The sequence below is a fragment of the Vanellus vanellus genome (assembly GCF_965231255.1).
Source record: "Vanellus vanellus genome assembly, chromosome: 1".
Taxonomy (NCBI): Eukaryota; Metazoa; Chordata; class Aves; order Charadriiformes; family Charadriidae; genus Vanellus; species Vanellus vanellus.
In genome coordinates this window covers 174,913,216-174,936,663 of record NC_138905.1, presented here as the reverse complement: position 1 = coordinate 174,936,663, position 23,448 = coordinate 174,913,216, and the positions used below count along the sequence as shown (strand labels likewise).

At 35.5% G+C, this 23,448-nt stretch overlaps 1 protein-coding gene across 1 annotated transcript in view; it reads right to left on the bottom strand.

The window, feature by feature from the left end:
* Nucleotides 1-23,448, bottom strand: part of MYCBP2 (MYC binding protein 2) — a gene marked incomplete at its 5' end in the record, with an annotated part of 208,140 nt that overhangs the window by 59,649 nt on the left and 125,043 nt on the right. The window contains 7 exons of the mRNA XM_082498138.1: nt 8,965-9,105; nt 9,863-9,979; nt 14,172-14,269; nt 16,392-16,507; nt 16,960-17,015; nt 21,289-21,501; nt 23,248-23,392. Coding sequence (XP_082354264.1) covers nt 8,965-9,105; nt 9,863-9,979; nt 14,172-14,269; nt 16,392-16,507; nt 16,960-17,015; nt 21,289-21,501; nt 23,248-23,392 — 886 coding nt within the window. The remainder of the gene's footprint in view (nt 1-8,964; nt 9,106-9,862; nt 9,980-14,171; nt 14,270-16,391; nt 16,508-16,959; nt 17,016-21,288; nt 21,502-23,247; nt 23,393-23,448) is intronic.

The following is a 23,448-nucleotide window of genomic DNA, read 5'->3' as shown; positions in this document are numbered from 1 at the left end:
TTCCAATTGGGATACCTCTAAGGTTAGGGCAGCTTCTGATGTTGTGACCTGACGGGCCAGTCTTCACTACCTTGTACACTCCAGGTCCACCTCGAAGGAATGGCATATCTTGTTCTTGCATCACTGCTTCCTGTGGGCAGTGTGAATTTAGGTCTTTGAAAAAATCATCAGTATTAGACCTAGATTCCTGAGAAGTTAAAAGAAGGCAAAACAAAACAAAACAGAATAAAACCTATTAATAATACCTTTGAACTCTTTAGATAAGAAATACTTATTTCATGACTACAATAGCTAAATTGCAGAGCTAAAAGAGATACTAGTTACATTGCTAATTTTAGCGTGCAACGATAAACAACTAACTACTAATAAATTGCACATTAACTGAAAACTCATCCTATTACTCTCGAAACGAAAGTGGTATAAATGTCACCATTTATATAAAATGAATAATTCACATCTACCATTAGAGACAAATTATTTACTCTAGCTGCTTTCCCTAAACCTTGTTTCATACCGACACTTATCGGGATGCACACTCATTCCTCCTGCTGTATTTGTGAAATTTTGTGAAGTCTGGGACTATGTAAAGGGAATGGGAATATTATCTCTTTCCAAATGATAGGCTTCTTTTTTGATTTCACATTTAGAATATATTGTTAACTTAGAGCAAAGGTAAAATTACGACAAAGAGTAACAGCAACACCATAGATTCTTAAATGCACATGTAAATATTGGTGCATATTTATTATTTTCACTATGACAACAAAAATAGCCTGCAAATTTATTTCACCTGGTACCAATTACAGAGGAAATATATACCCAAAGCTGAACTGATAAAACACTTTTTGAGATTCCTACCAAGAAAAACTGGCAGCTACTAAAAGAAGAAATATATTAGCATAGATTTTTCAGCCAGCCATAACTTAATAAAAAGGCTACTGTACAGAAAAATATGAGGGACAGGAGTAATGTAACGCACACTTATATCAGAATAAAGCAAGTGAGAAGCAGGAGGAACAAGCTCTATTATGCTTATAATTCAAGTCATAGGTGCTTTTAAAGGAACGCCTGAAAGCTAATAACTAAGTAACTCCCCACAGGATGAAGCCAGTGATGCCATTTAGAAGTAGCATACAAATCTTTATTAATGGTCTGTACCTTATATACCAACAGCATTTAAAATTTTTTTATTATGGATGTTAAAGGGTATAACCTATTTTCTATAGTGTTCATTTATCAATGTGATTTCTGTAAATTTGTTTAATTTCTTCTGAATGTGCTGATAACTTCCTTCCTTCCACAATCCCCTTCCAGGAGTTCACTTCCTGCTGTGCAAAAGAATACTTTCTTTTATCAGTTTTAAACCAAACTTCTGCTAATGTTACTTCTTTTTTAATTAATGCAATCTCTTCTGATCTCAAATTATCAGTTTTTTTCAGCTTTTTTGTATTGAAGTCTGTGCACTATAACCAATGTAACACAGCGGTCTTTCCAAGAAGCCTTTATATAAAAATGAATCTGTTCTGCAAATAAGTAACTTTCAAAGCAAGTTAATGCAACCTGAGGTAAACAGATTCAAGGGAAAAAAAAATCTGTATGTTTTAAAGCTTAAACATTGTCTAGGTCTTGATATAAAGTTTGCTATTTTGGGGAAAAAGATTCGGTGAAAACCAAGTTTTTAAATCTCTAAACCACTATGTACAACATTGAGTGTCATCTTCATTACAAAGTTCATATGAAAAAATCAATTTCAAAAACACTATACTGCTGTAAAGAAATTTAGACAAGCACTTTTGTAGATAATTTAAATTGCTTAACTGTACATAACATAACCCCCTATGGCAGGGGGGTTGGAACTCAATGATCTTCAACATCCTTTCCAACCTAAAACATTCTATGATTCTGTAACTTGTTCCTATAATTATATAATTGTAAACAAAGATTAAGAATGGGCTGAGTATTTATTAAATGTCTGTGGCTTTACTCATACAAATACCATCTTATTAGATGCTGCAACTTCATGAACACCCTCCAGTAATAGAAAAAAATTAATAGTACATTCTCCATCAAAAAGGGAATGAAATACTTTATTATGTTATTAGGTCATCTCTCTGAATTTCTAATTTGGTTCATTAAAAAAGAAGAGTGCTACTTATGAATTCATGAAAATTCAATAATCTGCCCTGGTATTTTTTTTTTTTTCATCCTAAAGGAAGAGACACAGATACAGCATTCTATGCAAATGTGCTATTTCCTGTAAAAACAATTCAAAGTAAAACAGACTTCAAAGAATATTTAGCAGAAAGTTGAGTCATAAGGTACAATCTGAAAACACAAGATACAGTGTGACTGTTCCTGTCATTTAAACTCACCTTAGGGGGTAAAGCTTTGGAAGTCCATGAAAAAAAGTCCAAATCCCTTACTCCTTGGCTAGCATTAAAGACATTCTGAGCAACAAAGTTTAAAAAAAAAAAGACATATATCAACAAAGAAACGGGAACAAAGAAACACTGGAGGAAGAAGCTCGAGGTACTATAATGCAAACTTTCTCCACAAATAAATTTACTGGTAGAATGTTTTGCAAAAGGGGAAAATTTTGTTTTCCTAATCAAGTAACTTGAGTCCATTGCTCACCATGGCAAATCATCCATTAAACAAAAACAGTTTAGTATGTCAAAAGCTCAAAATGGATGTAGTGTGTCATGCCATTTACTGAAATTAAGAGCCAGACATTTCTTACAAAGCTTGAGACTTCGCGCACAGAAAAATCCCACACTTCTGTTACAAAGAAACAGTAGTTGGTCCCACCACAAACCACAGTTTTATAGCAAGACGGTCTGCTGTTCTGAAAGATAATTTCAACTATTGAAAGACAACTGCACATGGACTTGTAGTCACCGTCCGAACTGATAACATGCAGAAGGGCTCAGCTCACTATTGTTGAAAGCAATTCACTTGCACAGAGCGATTTCACCAGTTTTCACATCAAAATCGCACTCTTTACAAGAGCCAAAAATTTCAGAGTGCTGCAAGAAGATTGCTAAGGTTTCATTAGTTTTACAAAATATGCAATGCATTTACTAGTTTGTTGTGAATTATCATAAACCAAATAGAGCTGCCAGAGAGACTTCGCTAATTTTATAACCAATTGCCCGTACTATAGAAATGAACACTGCTGTTCTGTGCATTTTTTCCTCCCACAGAACAGCTAGGACAGCATTTTTTAATCACCAGAAAACATGAAAAAGAACCCATCTTTTCTCCATAAACTGTTTTCTGCCCATTTCAAAGACATTTTCACTGTTCCTGTCATATGAAAGAATTAATAGTACATATATAGTAATATTATATAATTGGTATTTGTGACAGAATCCCTTTGGCAAAGTAACCATTTTATCTGTATGAAGACAGGTATCAAAATCTTATTTCCTATCCCCATCCTGATAGGGGAACCAAGTGAAATCACTAGACAGCAGTCACATTAAAATTTAACAGTAGTTAAAAAAAGGCAATGAATCCCTTTCAGCAGAAACAAGTACAAAACAAAACACTCTTGGCCTGCCTCCTCTGAACTCCTTGAAAAAACATTAATGTGTTAAAAGTAAAACCATGCTTCTGTCTCACAATAGAAGCAAATCACCTAGCTATATACTGTTTGCAAAACTTCTGCTTACATCAAGTTTCAGTATTACAAATGATTTGCAATTTTGACAAAAACAGGGAAATTGTCAAACACCAGCGTTTCTTTAGAATTTCTTACCTCTACCCAAAATTGAAAGAGGTACCAATGCACTAGTGAGATATGTTTTGGGAAATTGGGGAAGGTGGGGAGAGTGTTAGATAGAAAGATTGGCAGAGTGAATTCTTATCAATTTGACATAAAACTATGACAACTATTAAAAGCCTACATTTCCCTCATGAGAGTGTACTTCATAGGCATCCAACATAGTTTAACGGACTAATTACATTACTTTGCAGCACATCTCCTATTTTGTGATGGACTTCTATTGTACAGAGAAACATGGACTATCCATACCTAAAATATTTAAGTATTATTTCAAAGATCTGCTTTTGTATGCTATAAAGCTGTATGTGTAAAACATAAAAAAGAAGCCAGCAGCAGTGAAGTGGGACCATGCCGGCTTAGCAACACTGAGAAGATCAAACTGGAAGGTCTCCTTTGCTCTGGGAACTTCAGATGTTCCTGTCTATTAGCACACTGTACACCAGTTTAGATGAACAGATCAGGCATGTACCTGGGAATTAAAGTTTTCATTCTGACAACACCACTGCGTACAAGCTTTATATTGAGTCCTTATGCTACCATCTGTAGATTTAGGTTTTTTTTTTTCTTTTCAAGCTTTCCTTTCCAAAACCTAAAAATAATTTCAGGAATTCATACTTTTTTCCAATAGAATTTAAGTTTCAGAAACAAATAAATAAATAAATAATTTCATTTCACCTTCAAAAATTGACAGACCATTAAGAAGCATTTAAAATCTCAATCAATATTACTTTCCAAAGCTAAGGCTTATCTTAAAGCTAATGCTTTTCTTAAAACAACCATCTTGATATTTTACTCTCCAATTGCTTTCCATCATGCCTAAAATGATGGTAGAAATCTATTGTGAATGTCCTTCAATGCTTCCACAGAACATTCAGCTTTCTGAGGTTCTGTGATCAAACACTGCAGTCTGGATACTAATTTTGTTTCTTTCTCCCACTGCAAGAGTGGTTTGAAAAACTTGCAGTTTCTCAATCCTGTTTGCCTATGGTGTTTGGTGAATATAATAGTAAAATTGGGTAGTAGGGTACAATATTCCCTATAATTATAAAGTTTGATATTTAAAATGAAGTAACAAAAACATATACAGAATAATATTTTTAAAAATAAGTCAAGTTCCAGAGCTTAACCAAGATAAAATTCTGTTTCTCCCTACTGTTTTATGCTGTATGTACCTTTCTACTAAGCTAGAATCTAGTGTAATCTAGTCCCTATATGTAACACTCTCTATCAGAACTTAACAAGTATTTTTTTCATAAACAGTTAACTGAATCATAGAATCGTTTAGGTTGGAAAAGACCTTTAAGATCATCAAGTCCAACCATTAACCTAGCACTGCCATGTCCCTCAGCACCAAGTCTACATGTCTTTTAAATGCTTAACAACCCTTTGGGTGAATATAATTTTCCTAATATTCAACCTAAACCTCCCCTGGAGCAACTGGAGGCTGTTTCCTCTAGTCCTATTGCCTGCTACTTGGGAGAATAGACCAACCCCCACCTTGCTACAACCTCCTTCCAGGTAGTTGTAGAGTGATAAGGTCTCCCCTGAACCTCCTGTTCTCCAGGCTAAACAATCCCAGCCACTCCTCATGTCACAAGACAGAAGGAAAAGTAACCACCAGGGAAGGAAGAAGCTTATCCAAAACATCAATCTATTAAGACTCATACTCTTATCCAAAATCACCATCTATTAAATTCATAGTCTCCTAACCATATTACCAACAATGGATTGGATGCTTGATTTTAGATCAATGGCTACATGGCAGCTTCTCAGGAAAGGATTTGACTATACAGCTTTTCTTGTGAAGATAAATGAACACAGCCCAAATGAATAGTTTGGCAGATACAATGGATCTCTGCTTTCCTGTGAAAAATCGTCTTTAAATATAATAGCTTTGATCAAAATACACAGAAGTATTGTATTTACTAGATCTAAGATACTCAATATTTGCTTTATCATAAAATATATAGTTAAGGTCTACAAAGAAACATAAAATGTAAATAGGGTATATGTGCCAGGAGGACAAGAGGGTGAAATCAACACTGCTGAAAAATTATACGCCTTTTTTTTTTGCTGTTCACTGTTCTATTAATACAGTGATGAAATACAATTCAAGCTTTCTTTAAAAAAGATACCTTAAATAAATTTTACAAAATGTACTGGAGATTATACTTAATTAAGGGATGATTAGAAAAAAGCCTATATGCTTGAACATGACAAAGTAAGGTAATCGGAGTTGCCAAGTCTGTGTGCTCGTGAGTTGAACAAAAATTGAGTACAATAAGAGTAATGTGACATTCATTTGAACAAGAATACAATGACTAATTCAGCCGCATGATTTTCCATTTGTATTTTCAGTCATGTAAGAGACCTTTTCCAGTCTGTTCCCTTCTTCTGAAACCAATACTGGTAGAATAGCTTTGGATTCCAAAAATCTTGTGTATTAACAGAGGGGTTTTTTTTACTACATTCTCCTTATGTCATTCAGTTACTTGAATCAACAGAAAATGATGAGCAGCTATGGATTATTTCACAATTTCATCTACAGAACCTTTAGTATTTATTGCTTAATTGAACATCTTTTGCAGCATGAATCATACACCCCTAGAAGGCTGCATGATCAGATTTGACAGTTTAACAAAAATACAGTTCTTTTCATAGAATAATTTGGGTTGGAAGGGACCTTTAAAGGTCATCTAATCCAACCTCCCCTGCAATGAGCAGGGACATCATTTTCTCAGACAGTTTAGAGAAAGACAGATGTATATTTTTGAATATTCTCAAATCAGTAATTACCTTAAAAGAGATTTTATTTTAAAACTTTCTATCAAGAAAGCAGTATCACTTTATGTGATCAAGATTTAGCAGGAAAGAGTTTTAAGCCATGTTACAAAAATCAGGAGCTTAAAAAAAAGAGTTTACTGAATTTCAGCGAGTTGTGTGGTGCATAATGCTCTAATAGCATGCACTAGAGACTAAAAGCATTCAAAAGCAAGCCACTGACTTTTGCTTTTTGGCCTTTAAAAAAGTACGAAAATGTTAGAGAACATCTTTTCATTTTTCCTCTTATTATTATGAATCAAACCAACAAATCATAATGCTTAAATACAGTCATAATGAAATTAAATAGGTTCAGGACATGCTAAGTCCTTTCAAAAATTTGAAAATATGAGAGATGCAAAGAAATCTTCCATCTGAAACTAGCTCAAAACACATCTCATTATACATCGCTACATTGCTATAACAGTTGCTTTTGGAAGACTTGCTATGTTGCCTCTGGCTGCTTACTGATCAGAAGCTAAGAAAGCATGCGACTTTTACCGTGTGCCATTAAGGATGTAATATAACCAGTTAGTTAAAAGAAAATAAGTAATATCTACCAACTCCTAATAGTTCAAATGGTATCAAAACTACTTCACAGCACTGTTGAAGAAAAAAAGATCTATAATGTTTTATCAGAACTTTACTGAAGCATTTAGAGTGAAATGTATGCAATTAAATGCTGTTTTCCAAATTTCATTGTACCTGACCTATTCAAACGAAATTTGAATTATCAAGATTATATTAATAAGACAGAATACTCAGTTTATTTATTTATGACAGCCATTTCCTTTCAAGCTTTTCTCAGAGAACCCAGGGTGTGTTCTTCTCTAGAAGTGTGTACGAGAGCTATTTGAAATGTACCAACTGGTAAGTTCTTGCTAACCACGTACCTGACTACTGAGCTCAAAACTTTTCCCCTCAGCAAGTAAAAAAAACATTAGGAGTAGAAAAAAATGAAACAAAATCTAACAAAACATAATACCCATCCAGGCTTACAATGCTGCTGCATACAAATATTAATGTTTTGTGGAAGTACACTATAGCTGTTTTCTAATGAGTATCAATTTCTAAGGCCAAAAATACGAGCAAGATTTTAAGCAAAGCTTAACTTTTTTCATATATTCTACAACAAACTAGACAAATATGCCCGTTGTCATAACATTCGAGTGACTGTTGACTGAGTACAGAAATAATTTGCTTGCCAAATACAATATGAAAGTACTTCCCAAAATAAGGATTTAATTGAAATAAGTCTCTAAATAGAGTTGTAACAAATAATTTATAGACAAGAAGGTGAATAGGAAGAAGATTTAGTTGTATTATATAACAGTGTTTGCCAGAACACGGGCTGCAGTCACAATGGACTTATGAATTGCCAGATTTGGCTACTAGCAAACAGCCCAGTTTCACTGGAACTGGGAATATCTCAGTTCTTCTATGACTGGAAAACATGAACAGGGTGACATTACTGGCTGCAGGTGTTCAGTTTGGCCAAATACTTGTTAACTGTCTTCAACCACAGCAGCAGCTCAGTCATATAAGAAGACAAATCAAACCTAAATAGCTGTATCAGCAAGTAGGTCTGGTTCTCACATTCTGCCCTGAAGAAACCAAGGTCCTGACCACTCTGGGGAACGCACAAAACCATATGAGCCACAAATGCTTGCATTTTCATAGATTTTTTGAGAAACATTGGTTTAGCTAATGTACTTTTTTATTTTTAAACTGTATCTTGTCTACAGAAAAGGTATAACCTTTGAACTGTAGTGAAGATGATCACCATTAAGGTTATCCAGATAAATTATGCCTACTCTTATGATAAATTCAAATTTTTACTCCGTCTTGGTGCTCTGGGATTCTTTGATTAGCAAATAAATTGGTAACTCAAGGATTCAAGTGTAAAACTCACAAAAAATATACACAAAAACCAAAGCCTAAAGAACTTTTCAAGTTTTTTTTTAAAAAGTCCCAATTACATTAAGTCACTGCAGGCTGTAAGCCTCTTCTGAAATCATGGCATCAGTAGGCTACTCTACAGAGAATGACACCTTGCATCAGAAACACCTGGCGCAGACCACAATCTAATATGATTATACTTTTGTACACTGTTATAGCGGTCCTTGCACTTTTGTTTCTTTTCTAGGAGAAGAGGCTTCAACCTAAAAAGCCTCAAACCTTTCTACACTCCACCCTCATTACACAATAGCCCTCAAAAATGCAAACACGTATAAGGTAGTATTTGGTAACTGAAACATTGTTTACCTCAGGACTCATTTGCAGCCTTAATTAAAGAAAGTCTAGTAATGAGGATAGAGTGTACTTTTGGATATTTTTCAAAGGCACCTTTTACTTACGTCAACAGGTACCAGAAGGCTCTTGCCAAGATGTTGGTTAAAAGAGAGACACCAGGCTTCAGTGTAACCATTCATGTTAGGAACATACTTCTTTATTGTCTCATCATTCAGCCTCAGCCAAACACCATCATCATTGTGGATCTATGGGAAACAAGCAACAAAAACGAGCCATGCCCTCCTGTAACTGTTCTGTAGCTAGTAAGAATTAACAGACTTCAGACAAACAGACAACGGTAGCAAGGAAGTAATGATCTTTGCTATGCTGACAGAATGTAAGAATAGGTAAAGACAAATCTCGCCAAAATCAAAACTTCAAAGCAATGGGAAGCATACTTTATTAGAAGGCACGGTGCAAAGATAAATTTAAATCAGATCATGCAATAATAGTAAGAGTTGATTTGAGAGAAAAGAGGAAAGAAAGCCAAGCCTTTGTAAGCTTTGTAAGTTCCCCACTTTCCATTTTTCCACTGCTGATATACTGTATATGAAGTTATGTAAGAAAAATACATGCATAGTAGTCTAACACACTAGTGATCTCTCAGCAGTGTAAGTGAAAAATGTAATGAAAATGACACCTACATCTGAATTTTTGTGTAGAGTTGAAATAGTAAGTCATGAACAGCTAAATCCTTAGAGATATTATTATGAGATGAACTCTAGGAATTTTGTTTCCTCATATTGGAGTCTCAAAAGTTTGTTACACAGGTTTTCAAGTGAGTAAATTAAAAGGAAATGACAGCTTGAAAAACTAAATTAGTAAATATTTAGATTTTTTGCAATTTATACTCTTACATTCTTAAGTTGTATGTATCAACATCTAAACATGAAAAAAACATAACTTGCATGAATTAGCTTTACATCTTAGCTCAATTTTCAACAGAAATGTCTTATTAATTACCTCGTCAATGAAAGTGATGGATCCATTGACTTTCACTATGCCTATTTGCTCACTCTGAAGGGAAGGGTGGCTACGGATACGAAGCCCTGCACTGTCCTTGGCCACAAATTTGCGGACCTAAGAGAAGCAAAGGAAGACAGTAAGGAAGAAAAAATTGGAACAGAGCTCTCAAAGAGTAAAAAGAAATAGGTTTAACAGATTCTGAAATGCTAGTGATGAGACGGCAGTCTTAGAGTTACAGTTTGTTGCTAGTTTCCCATGGCTGCTGTGTATAACTTCACTTTTTTTACTATAACCAATAAAATCACAATAATAATAAAAAAACCTTAAAAGTGCATTGACTCAGTCTTGGAAAGATCTGTTATACCACACAATATTCAGTACAAGCTTCTGATTCTTTTAACTGCTTTCTCCACCCCCCATTTTATGCATTCTTGCAAGTTTCAAGGGTTTTGCCTTTTCAAATTTAGTATTTCCAGTAACTGATCAACCTGGGATTGCCAGTTCTCATTTGTAGTACCATAACATTCTGTTTAGTCTGTTTGGCCTTTTGACCAAAATTTGACTATTTCCCTTAGCTGAAGAGTTTAAATAGCCATTTAAAAATAGAAAAACAGATCTTTCTACCTCTTTATTTTATTTTTCAAATAGCTATGTCAATAGTTTCTCTTTTTTTCACAGTAAGGTTGGATCAGATGCTCCTTGTTACTAGTTTGACGTACTACAGTCCCCAAAATCTCCCAGTTGTTATTCACTATCATTTTTTCACCATTCAAACACGTTATCAGGCAACTGTCCCATAGAGAACAAATGTAAACCATCCTTTTGGTCCCTGGGTTTAAGCGCATATATTCTATGCATATGGTATAAAGCCTTTTTCTGGGAAGGTTATTTTCAAACTCCACACGTAAAACTGAAGAAAGTATCAACTGAAGTATGGACTCAATCTGTAACAACATAAAGCTCAGAATGATATGGAAACAATAAACTTAGGAAAAGGCAAGTAATGAAAGGTAACAGTTAACAGCATGAATTCATGTTTTTTTTCCCTAAAGAAATTACTAATTTTAAGAAATGTTATTCATATTAAGGCTAATTTAAAAAAACAAAACAAAACAACAAAACACAGAAGCACGTAAAGAATTTCAGATGTAACTTACTCCAAAATGGTTTTGCTTACTAACAATTCTGTTACTCCAAGGATTTAGATTTCCTCTCAACAGGCAAAACTAAGGCTCCCAAGGTCCTTATAAAAATATAAGGCTGAATCACTGCTGAAAGCATTCTCAACATAGACAAGCCTATAAATAAAGCCTTGCAAATTAGAGGACCCTGCATTACTTTCCCAAAATGTTACTTCAGAAAATCATATGACAGGCTAGTTAGAACTTTAATTAATAATTTGAATTTAGAGGAAGAATAATTCACACTCAAGATTTGGATACGCACAGCCCTGGAAAAAGCATTCTTCTCCTTTGCAGCAGGTAATAAAAAACTTCCAAGCTGTAACTACAAACTGTTCAGGGATCAGATCCACTGACAGACAATACAACAAAAACCAGATTAAAAGTTCTCTTGTGCTCATTTCTGACCATCATGAAAAACTTAATTGTCTGAGTCTTCTTTCTAATACAGCACCTCTTTGCTTGCAATATTTCTATGGCACAACAGTTCAGTAACTGTCCTGTAACACCCCCATAGTCAGTTCTTTCATGGAGCATACACAACTTGACTCCAACTAAAAGCAGTGACTAATGCAGAAAAGTACAGCAATTAACATATACATCTCCATTACAGTGCACAGCAGTTTAAGACCTTTGTTGCTGTGCCTTCTTATTTGGTGAATAAGAGGTACACCTTACAGCACAGAAAGGTGCGCTGTAGTGGATACAGCAACCTTAACAAGGGGGTTAACCTTTTATGAAGGGATGCAAATAAACACTCCCTGCCAAGAGCTTTTGGGTTTGTTTTTTTTCTTTTCTTTTTTTTTTCCCCCAATTGATGCCAGCTACTCATTCAATCATGTGAGGACAGTAGAAACGGTCAAAGCATGTTAGCGACCAATCATTCTGGTACCATTTTTGCCCTTTCCATTTCAGCTAAATTAGGATTGTTTTCTTCTTGTTGTTTCCAACTACCCTGAATTACATTACATGGCTTGAAAGATAATATTTCCCTCAATAGGACGTGAAATGGAATTTCCTGCAAAGTAGTTAATATAAGTTTCACAGCCAACAAGGAGGCAGCAGTTATGGATCATACACTCCAGGCTGAATACATATCACTATGATAATCTCATTTACCAACTTGGATGGACAGGAAAACCAAACTTTCATCTGATTTCAAATAACAGAGAATGAAGAAATCAATACAAAATCATAATATAGTATCCATATTCACCTTGCAATTCAAGTAAGGTTTGACTACAAAATTTTCATGTTCCTAGTTGAGAACAGATCACCACTAAGAATGCACTGTTAGTGCCCTTTGGTTATAACTATCTGCAATTTCAGGCTGACAAAAAAGAGGAAGAAGCTTCCAGAGCTCAACTAAGCCCTTTTTCTCAGCGAAAAGGGTTTGGTATATCGGTATGATTTGGTATATTGGACTGCCTCTGACTGATACATGTCTAATCTGCATTCTTGGTTTCAGAAGCATGGAGCGCAGCACAATGATTATCTTTCTGTATGATTTATAATACTGCTGTTCATACACAAAGAATTATTCTAACCTGGTTTATGTGATTTAATACGACACAGAAGAAAAACGACGGATAACATGATTTACCATGAAATGTCTAGTGTATTTTTGCAGCAGGCTCTACAGACACTATATACAGGACAGAAAGATGGTTCCTCTTTCAAAGAGACTACAACTTGGAACAAGAAACAAGACATGAAAATAGAACAACACAGGGAGATAACTAAACACTAGGTAATGCCTCAGAACACCAGATGCTTAATTTTGTCAAGTATTTTTAACTGTCTTAAAGATCATTATTTATCAAAACGCATGTATTATGTATAAACCAGTCACCTCAATTCCCACTGTAATAAATGAAATGACAGAGAGCACTTACATCCAGCAATTTATCTCATCTTAGACCGGATGTGTCTCTCACTTTGGTGACAGCAAACAACACATATGATCATCAGCTTGGATGGAGATATTAAGTTCTGTGAGATGAATCTCACCCAGTAGGATTTGGGAGTTTTAATTAAGGTAATGAAGGAACCAGGAAGTCTTCCTCCAAGAGAAGGGAGGAAAGCCTAGAAGCTTCTTTTGGGGGAAAAAATGCAATGAGGGATAAAAAATTGTGTGGAAACTAAAGGTAAATTTATTGTTTTTATTTTGAGCTGTGGGTGCAGGGAAAAGAATCCTGTTAGTGGCAGAAGCAGACACTGGATGCATTCACAGACTGAGGAACAGTACAAGAAAGTTACTGTCTCTAGATTATTCAGAAAGTTGGAAACCAAATAAATCAGGACACACTGTATAGGTAAGAAGTTGGCAAACACCTGATCCTTTTTGTAACCATCTATTTCTTCGCCACCTTTGCAGTTCTAATAAGACAAGGAAGGATAACCTTGTGGTATTTCAGAATTCCACATCTTTTAATACAGGTTTATCCCATGAAAAAAAAGATCCAGCACCTCATTTAATATCCCTTCCCTTCATATCTAAGAGGAAGTGGAAGATAGTTCCCTCATCTGGGAATTTTCCTTATAGCACTGCCACACTACCTTTCAGCTTTCCTCTGTTATTTGTGCCTACTTTAGTCCTTCAGGTTGGAATGATGAGGTGAAATGAGAAAGTCAACAGCTACAGAAAGGGTAACTTTTAAAAACAAAATCATGATCTTCTAAGAAAAAAAAGATACCACTAAAGAAACTGATTTTGGATTTCATATAGACTGAAGAAAGATTTTTATCACAACACAAAATCTTTGTAAAGCCCTTTGTACAATTAATTTCATTGTACAATATCAAAGAAAAAGAACTAATAACAGTGCAGAATGCAGTCTTTGGCTTTCACAATGGTAGCACAGTGTTTGTGTGAAAAGCCAAGACTCAGTTTGTGTAGAACTTCTAACAGCTTTATTAATGGTTAGACAGAAAGAAAATTGGATTAATATCTTTCACATTATCCAATATATTAATTTCATTCCATTCAGCACACTAATGTGATTTGCAAATATCCTTAAGTCCTGCAACACTATAACATAATAAAGTATATATTAAGCTACAACAAATTCCCACCCAAGTATTACTATCTGGGGTTTGATGTTTTTTTTTTCAGTTCTCCAAACCTTGTTTGGCTGAGGCTCTGCTTTTGGTTTAATAAGTTGGGTTCCAGGAGGTATCATTCCCTTTGGAGGGTCTTTTACTTTCACTTCTAGTCCAGCATCTATAAGCAAACAAAGACTAAGTTTAAAAAAAAATAAATGTAAGTGGATATGTCAGTCAAACAGTAACTACAGTTTATCTATGCTACAACTCAGAGTAGGCAAAATAACCACTCACTTATCTGTCTGCCATAAACAACACTTGCAGTTGCTTCATGGTGCAAAGTATTACTTTTTCAACATTGGTATCTTCACATGTTGAAATTTACAGATATCTAATTTCATGGTGTTGATAGACATCTGTCATACCTTGTGCACATAGCAATATTAGGTAGTTTTGTATCCTAATAGTGTCCATAGAGGTATGTTTCAAGGAACGGTAAACACAGAAGAGTTAAATGTTTGAGGGGTGCAAGTAAAAGGTCTTGGAGAGGCGATAGCTTATGCATGCTGTACTGCTGCAGATGCTAATCGCAAAACGTGAGAAATGGGTAAGAGCTTCTGAATCCAAGTTACACAACCAGAAAAGGCCTACAATGTAAATAGCCAGCATCTTTAATTACCAACACTGTTATAAAACCAGAAGGCGCTGGAAAATATCTCAACACTAAAATTCTCAGATCATGAAGAAAAATCCATGTAAAGAAACAGTTCAAGCTTAAGTAACATATGGATATAACCTTGAGTAATAATTTTGAAATAAACTGTTTAGGCAATAACCATTAAAGCCAAACTAAAAACTTAATAGCCTTGGCAGATCTTTTGGGGGTTTTGTTTAATTTTACAGGGTCACCCTTTGAAGAGCACCAACTTGAGAAGAAATAACCAGATGTAGTGATAAACCTGTTGGTTTCATTAATGTTCTTTTAAACAAGCGTGGCAGTAACAGAAGGAATATAGAAGTATCAAAGAAGGCAAAAGGTTTGAAACACAGAAAAAACTGTTAAAACAGTTAAAAGTTGAGAGAATTATGGGTCAAGCCATGGGTACAGGAAAGCTTGAGAGGAGATAGTAAGCTACTATGATTCAACCAGAGCAGAAATAACTTTGAAGAAAGATGGTACAGGTAAGTATTAAAGGTTACTCACACCTGTTTAATAACTAAGGTTAACAACTCTATTCTATCATTTCTAGAATTTAAGCCTATGCAATGAATGAACATGTTAGAATCTGTGTAAAATTATAACAACAGCTGATTTCAATTATGGTGTAGATTTTGTCTCCGGGGATGGCAGACTAGAAAAAAAAATACAATCAAGTACACTGGAAGCTCCTACGTTCCTGTTTGAGGAATAAACATAACTATTAATAACCATCTTTTATTAATTTTATCTTCTGTAGGTAACACAAAACTGAGTATCCCATTCCAATCCTATGCATATTATGTGTATTTCTGAGTATCACTTTACACATTTACAAAAGGTGCTGTACAGTATTGGAAAAGAGGAATTGCTGGTCCTGGTGAACTTGCTTAAACCCTCTTGTGAGCTCTTGGCTTAACTACAATGTCTCTGCTACCATCTTCACCATACCACCAATGAGATTAACAAGTGACAATTCAAGATAGAGACATTTTTTGAAGGGGGAATCTTTCCATGGCATACCACAGTATCTTATGCTATAGTTCCCAGGACCAGCAAGACAGCTAAAATACAGCTAAAAGATTTTCAGCAAGGAAGAAACCCAAAGCATTTAAAATTAGTACAAATAACTGAAATTTAGTAGAGTTTCAATTAACACCACACTTTCTCGATTTTCCACAGAAGAAATTACATTATTTACCCCTGCATAGTCAGGAACAATATTCCCTTTTCCTAGGCTCTTCTGTGTTGTTTTTTTTTTCCCCTTTAGCTATACATCTTTGTTACTCTCGTCACCAAAATAAGACAATTTTCTTGCAACACTGAGAGCAGAGAATAAGAAGCTCTCTTCATCTTATAGTCCAACCACATTATAAACACATGACTTGCCAAATATATTCCTATTTCAAGGAGAGAATAGCTGTTGTCTTCTTTCTTTTGAGAAAACAGAGAGAATTATATATAGAAGGCTTCTGAACTAAAACTTGGGTGCCAGATTTTGCCATGAACTTTAATACTAAATCCTATGACCGCCAAGACATTTACTGGTGTACAAACTCAAAATAATATAAATTTCTGCTTAAGCATACAGAAAATTAAGTACCTATTTCAATGCCATCTATAGTAACATGGATGGTATAAAGACCAACAGCTCCAGGAGTCCAGTTTGCACAGTATGTACCATCGTTATTGACTCTGATCAACATGTTTTCACTGGGCCTAGGCATAAACAAAACAATTAAAACCATTAAACAATTATTGTCATCTTGAAAATTGTTTGTAATAGTTTGGAAACTCTTCTTGGTTTTGTTTGTTTGTTTTGGTTTATTTTCTTTCAGATGATCTAAATACCGTTTTCCACCCATCCAATGTACTAATCCCATATTATTTAAAAGTTACAAACCTCTGTACCGCATTTATTTATAGCAAATGATGAAAAAACACATTCAAAGAGTAGATAATACAAATAAGGAATCAACAAACAACTAAGAATGAAAGATTTTGAACAGAATCTCTAAATTTAAGAAAACAAAGTAATGCACAATTTTTGTAGTGTTTCCACCTTTAGACAAGATCATTTGGCAGTCAAGGCTTGTGACTCTGGGTGTAAGCAGAAGTGAGAGGACGTATTAATTTTAGTCCCTATTAAAAAGTAATTCTTTAACATTTACCTCTTTGGTGTTGGTGAAGCAAAGCGTAGTTCTTCAAAAGAATAATTTTCATATGCCTATAAACAGATGAAATTCAACAAACATAAAATCAATAGTTATCAATTATACTAAAGTCATGAATAAAAGAAAGCAGAGTATTTTCTCAAAGAACGTACTAATCTCATTTTACACTCACCAGAAGCATTGAGCAAAGAACCAGAAATCAATTTCAAAACACAGAAAGAGAAACATACACACATCTGTACATACATGAAACACTTTCCATTTAAATTGTCATTATTTAGATAATAAAGATACTTATTGCTAAAAAAAGCTTTGTTCACAGTCAAGTATCTGAATCTCTTCCAATCTCATTTGCATAAAAGCCCTTTGAATTATTTTAAAAAGCTAGATTTCAACTTCCTTGTAGGCACAAATATCCACATAGTATCTAAGGGATACAGCACCACGTTAAGTCAATCTAAGTCTGTGCTGGCATGATATCACCATAGTGCTCTCCTCATTTTTCATACCATAGAAGTATACAACAATTTATGTTGGAAGATACCTCCAGATGTAATAGGTCACCCCCCTGCTCAAAGTAGAGCCACCCTCAAAAATTACATCCAACTTTCAAATTAGGTCAGTTTGTTCAGGGATGTAACCAGTCAAGTTCTGAGCATCCCCATGGACAGAGATTCCTTAGCCTCTCTGGGCAGCCTGTTCCAGTGTTTGACAACTCTCACTGTAATTTTTTTCCTCCTAATATGCAACCAGAATTTCTCTTTTCACCAATCGCATCCATTGCCCCATATCCTTTCCCAGTGCAAGTCCAAGAAGAGTCTGACTTTGCCTTCTCTATAATCTCCCATAAGAATACCAGTGTCTACGCTAAGACTACTGAGCCAGTAGAAAACTAACCTTAAAAACTATAAAACTAAATAGTTAATACCAGTTTAATTCCCTAGTCCAGCCTGAGACCATATGCTTTCCAGAAAACGGATGGGATAAATAAGCCTAAACTGTTATGAAATCACTGCTTTAGAAATAAACCAAGTCATGACAAACTAAACGTATGTCACAGAACAAAAAAAAAAAAAAAAAAAGGAAGCTTTTCAGTAATCACTGTAAATTGAAAGCAGTGCATACACCTGTTCTGAGCATGGATGGGAGTGAGAATTTGAGAGAATGCTGTCAGAACATTAAATAGTTTAAGTGAAATTTAGAAAACACCTCTTAAACAGCTGGGAAGCAGCCATATGCCATTCAGAAAGCATATTGTATGTAAGATACCAGTTATAAAGGCCAGATTTCACTGTTGTCGCAGCAGAGAAAAATCAGAGACAGTTCAAGCAATGCAAACAGTTGCCTTATCTGACATAATCTGGGCTCTGTCCACCAATGCGAGGAAACCCCTGAGATTCTGGAGTTTTGAGTTTGAGTTGTCTGTGACACAGGACTTTTCCAACACTTTCTGTAGCCTACCCCTATAGCTTCCCAATGTGGGCAGAGAACACAATCCCAGCTCCTTGCCTAGGTGGGTCAGACATCAGCTATTTGCCTAGGCAGGTCATACTCAATCAATAAAGGATCCTCTTCAAACTCTTTTACCAAGCTCTGTAAAGTAGCAGAAAAAGGGATAAATTCCCTGAAACCACCTGAAACATCCTCTATCTCATGACCTGCCAGTAAGTGTACACCATCTACAGCACAAGATGCCAACCAGACTGCGTTGTCCTGCCTGGCTGTAGAAATCTTTTTAAATGTCTATTTGAAGAGGAGGGAGATGGCAAATTAAAAAACAAGGTCCAGAATACCTGATGACTCACGCTACTGCCACCAATAAGCCAAACACCGCCTCTCTTACCACTGTGGACATGGCTGACTGGTGCTTGGCTTAAGGAAATCTGAAGATATATGGGATACAGTAGTTTTGAGGTCAGCAGACAGTGGCATTGAAGACTGTGTGAAGATAAAATGAAGACCATGCAAAGATGAAGAAAGCAAATGCGTTGCAGGTCAAAAACTGCAAACCAGCCCAGTGGATTTACCAATGGAATTTTGGCTCCTCTTTCTTTCTACTCAAAGTGAAGAAGAAATTCCCTCTACATTGAGGTGATATTCCCATTGATTCCAACGAGAAATAAAATGGTTTACTTTCAGTTTCTTGTGCAATGACTGCACTGAAAAGCCCCATAAGAAGTAGATAATGGTAATCCCAGAACTGCATAAATTACATAAGCAATAACATCTTTGGGCTGCAATGGTTGCTGAGTTATCAGGTTCACATGTTAAATCAAAAAAACCAGGGGGAAAAGAGGTGGGATAAGAACATTTGAACATAGATGCAGATCAGCCATTTTGGATCTCTATACAAGATATGGTTTTGGCTATCAGTCCTCCAAACATGTCAATTCATTGTCATGAGGTGAGAAGCTACAGTTTCTAATCATATTTGAATGTTTCTATCAAGTACTGATACAACATGCAGACTGGTATAAAATGAAAAGGTCAGGGGACATCTGCGTTTTACACTGAAATGAGTGTGTTCACTAATGCAGGGAGGGAAGTGGAAGAGAATTTTCACACTTTCTTGAATCAGTACTCTCCTGGTTTAAGCGACACAGGATTAATTTCTCTTTCAGTGATTTTACTTTTCGGCAAGGTCTCTTCTAATGCTAGGGAAAATTGCATTTTTTAGAAGACTCTGGTGTTTGAATTTGTGAAAATATTGACTTTATAGCCAGATATGGTATGTGGGTTTCAAGGTCTCAGTGTTTTCAAGCTAGCTAGGTGCGGGGATGAGGAGGAGTGAGAGCCGGGCACTTGACCCAAGCTGGCCAACAGGATTATTTCATACCACGAACGTCACATTCAATATAAATTAGAAAGTTTGCTGAGGAGATTTTCTCTTCTACGATGGCTGCGATCCTGAGAACTTCTTGCCCCAGTGTGGACCCCTGAGGCCTTCCTTTCCTCCTGATGCAGTAGCGATGGCAGTGTCCAACATTTACTGTCCACTGCTGGGAGTGCACAGCTTCCTACTTATAGAATTGGCTGAGTATAATCCTCATATATTTTATATTGGTCTCAGGATCAACATTGGCTCTTTAGTATTGTTAATGTTAATTATTTAGTCTTATTCTATTAAATCTGTTTACATTTCAACCCTCGGGTTTCCTATTTTTTTCCCCGATTCCCCTTCCCAAGAGGGGAGGGGACACTGGGTGAGAGAATAATTGTCTAAACAACAATAAATTCTTGTGGGTTCTTCAAACTATAACAAGTTAAGTTATTAATAAGCTAATCAAGAATAGCTGGTAACACATCTGCATTTCCCACAATGTCAGACAGTCCAAGTAGTACCCCAAGTAAAAAAAAAAAACAGAGAAGCAAACCACACTTGTCTCCTTGATATACACTCCCTAGTTCTACATATCTTTTTAGACACGTGATTTAACAAGTTCTTAAACTATTTGTATATGGCATTTATTTCACAGCTCCTTCATCGATCCATTAAGGTGCTATTTAGTAGCCAGTTGCACTATTTATACATAGCTACTGCAGCACCATCCTCTCTAAAAATAGCCTTGTATACTCTAAAAGATGCTAGTTTGCTAATTCCCCCCCATACATCCACATTGATTATACTAAGTATTATCCTTCTCTAAGTCCTAATTAAAAATGTCTTATTAAGTTGTCTAACCGCTAGTTATATGCATCATGTCACATCTCTTAACTGGGTCAGTGTTATATATATATAAATATATCACAGGTTCTAATACACTCAAACCAATACTAAGTGTTCAGTTTTCATTTCTTTAAAAGCTGTTGCTGGCAAAGTCTCTGAGCTGATCCATCTGACTGGCTAATTTCAACAGATGTTGTTTAATATTTAGGCACCGATACACAAATCCTTCATATGGTCTTTTTACTATGCTGAGCTCCTCTTTTTTCCTACGTTCACCAGTTATAGTTTTTGACATAGATTCACTGCAACACTCCAATTCTATAGGGATACACTGGCTTGACTTCCCCTCCACCATTTCAATAGCTGTTTTCTTTTCTCCTGAGTTACTCAGACTAGTTTGTTAATGAGTGTAATCAAAATCAAAGACAACTTTTCTTTTTAAATGCTAATCCAGTTGATAACTGCTTTAGAGTTTAGGCAATTGGCCCTTTTGATGCACCTAGTTTTCTGTTGAAGTTAAACATAAAGGAAGCAATTTGTAATCAATGTATTTTTAGATTGTGACCAAACTGAAATATATATTCCTTCTCCTTTGCATACCTTTACACACTTTGAATGCTGAATTGCATAGTTACATTGCTAAAATGGCAGCAATTTACCTTCATCATTGTAATAGCAATATATCGAGCTTCTTTTACTATCATTGGCTCATAGGAAGAGTCAAGCTTTGGTGAAGGAAGTCCTCCAAAGGTCATATCACTGCTAGGGGAAGCAGCCGTTGCAGGACTCCCTGGTATCCGTTGCACCTTTTTAACTTGTTCTTGTTGTAAAGATGTTTTTTTCTGAGAAACAGGAATAGCTTTGACTTCTACCTGCAATAAGATGTGGTATACAGAAGATGATTTAGGGAGAAGACACACACACACTCTTTTAGATCTGATAAGGTACAGTGACAAAAGTGCTTAGACCACTCACTATAAATCCAGCTGTCTACACTTAACACTTTGCAAAGCCAAGCACAGTCTCTGAAATATGTAAATGTACAGGACAGAAGCATCCAACTGACGTTGCACATGATCAGTAAAGGCCAGTGTCAGTTCTGCCAGTCCCAGAGAACTCCCTGGGAAGCAGCACATAGTCTGGTATGCCTAGCCAAGTTTTCCCACAACAGAAAATCCTTGAACTTGGGAACAGAGCCTTCCAAATGTGTGCACAGGTTTCGGAGTGAGTGATCAGAGCCTGCTAGATCTGGCTAGATTGGATCTTGGCTAGCTCTGTCACCCCAATACATCAGCACATTTAACACCTATTTTATCTGACCTTTTTTTTCCCCCCAGAGACCTTCGTTAGTGCATGTAACAGTCAGCTGTACTTAGTTTTCTGAGGAAGAACAGACTATCTGGAAAATAAGTTTACTCACTGCTCATCCTAAATCCGCACTAAAATGCATTTAATTGTTGCAGATTTCATATGCTGTTTTAATTTATTAGAAGTTACATCAGTACACTGCACACTGAATGAATCCAGCAGCATGATTAAATTGAATTAAGATTTGTTACTTTAATACATTCGTGAAGAAAAATAGTAATTAAACAAGAAATCCAGCAACAATTTTGACGTGTATATTTTGACACAACCTTTTCCTGATTGATAAGAGTAAAATCACCTACTTAAAAAGTTTTTTACTTCCTTTGTCACATATTTAAGTCAGTAACCACACATCTAAATTGCAATCAAGCTTTGTTTGTGACTGATTCTTGTGTTACTGTTGTAGACTCACAGTTAATTAATGCATTTGCAGCTAAGCTGTGTGAGATAACTCTGGATTATTACATCCTATACAAAGAATAGATTTGAGAGTTCTTATGACAGGAATTATGCCTTTGTATAATTTACTTCACCTACTTTTGGTCTTAAACAAAAGCAAGTCTTGAAAATATTCATACTACTCCAGAGTAATAGTGGGCTTTAACACACAGATGTAACCTAATTTATTAAAACAACATTAAAACCATTTTGTGTTCAATTTGTTTTGTTTGCACGCTTTGCTAATTCAAATCAAGCAGTCAACTTTTATAACACACCACATATGTTTTACTCCAAAGACTGTAAGGGTTTTCCAATTCTAGCTGAGGCTGTCATGAATACTTCCTTTCTAGTACTTGAAGAGCAACAAAAAAACCAACCAACCAACACTACAGGAACTTTCAGATATTAAAAACAGAAAAGGGGGAAGTGCTGTACTAGTCTAAAATAAAGTGACTATAAAACGGTCTATCGGTGTGCTTCTGACTATTTTTTCCATCACATCATTCAGTTTAAGATTTATAATACTCTTTCCTGGCTTACAAGTTAAAAAATGGATTCTTGTCACTTTACATATCATCCCCATCAAACATTGTCTACAACTGATTATTTCCACAAGCTACACACGCGTACCTCATTACAGACAAGCTAAAAATAGAGAATTTAATAGATTTAGAGATAAAGTCTGAATGACTGCTGAATTTACACATGCCACTTTCTGCTCTATATGGGAGTATTCTGTGGACTATCTACGACAAATACTAAAAGAAGTCATGATCAAGTATAAGAACAGCCAATATGACAATAGTTACCTTCATATTAGGAACATGAACAACATCCCCATACTGGTCTTTTGTTTGTACTGTAATAACAGTTGGCCAACCACATCGAATGTCATCCTTATTCAAAATCAATGATGTTTTTTGAGGATCAGCGTATGAATCTGGCTGAAGCCACCTACAGCAAAGACAAACACTTAATATTAAAATCTCTTACAGGCCCTCGAGAGATAA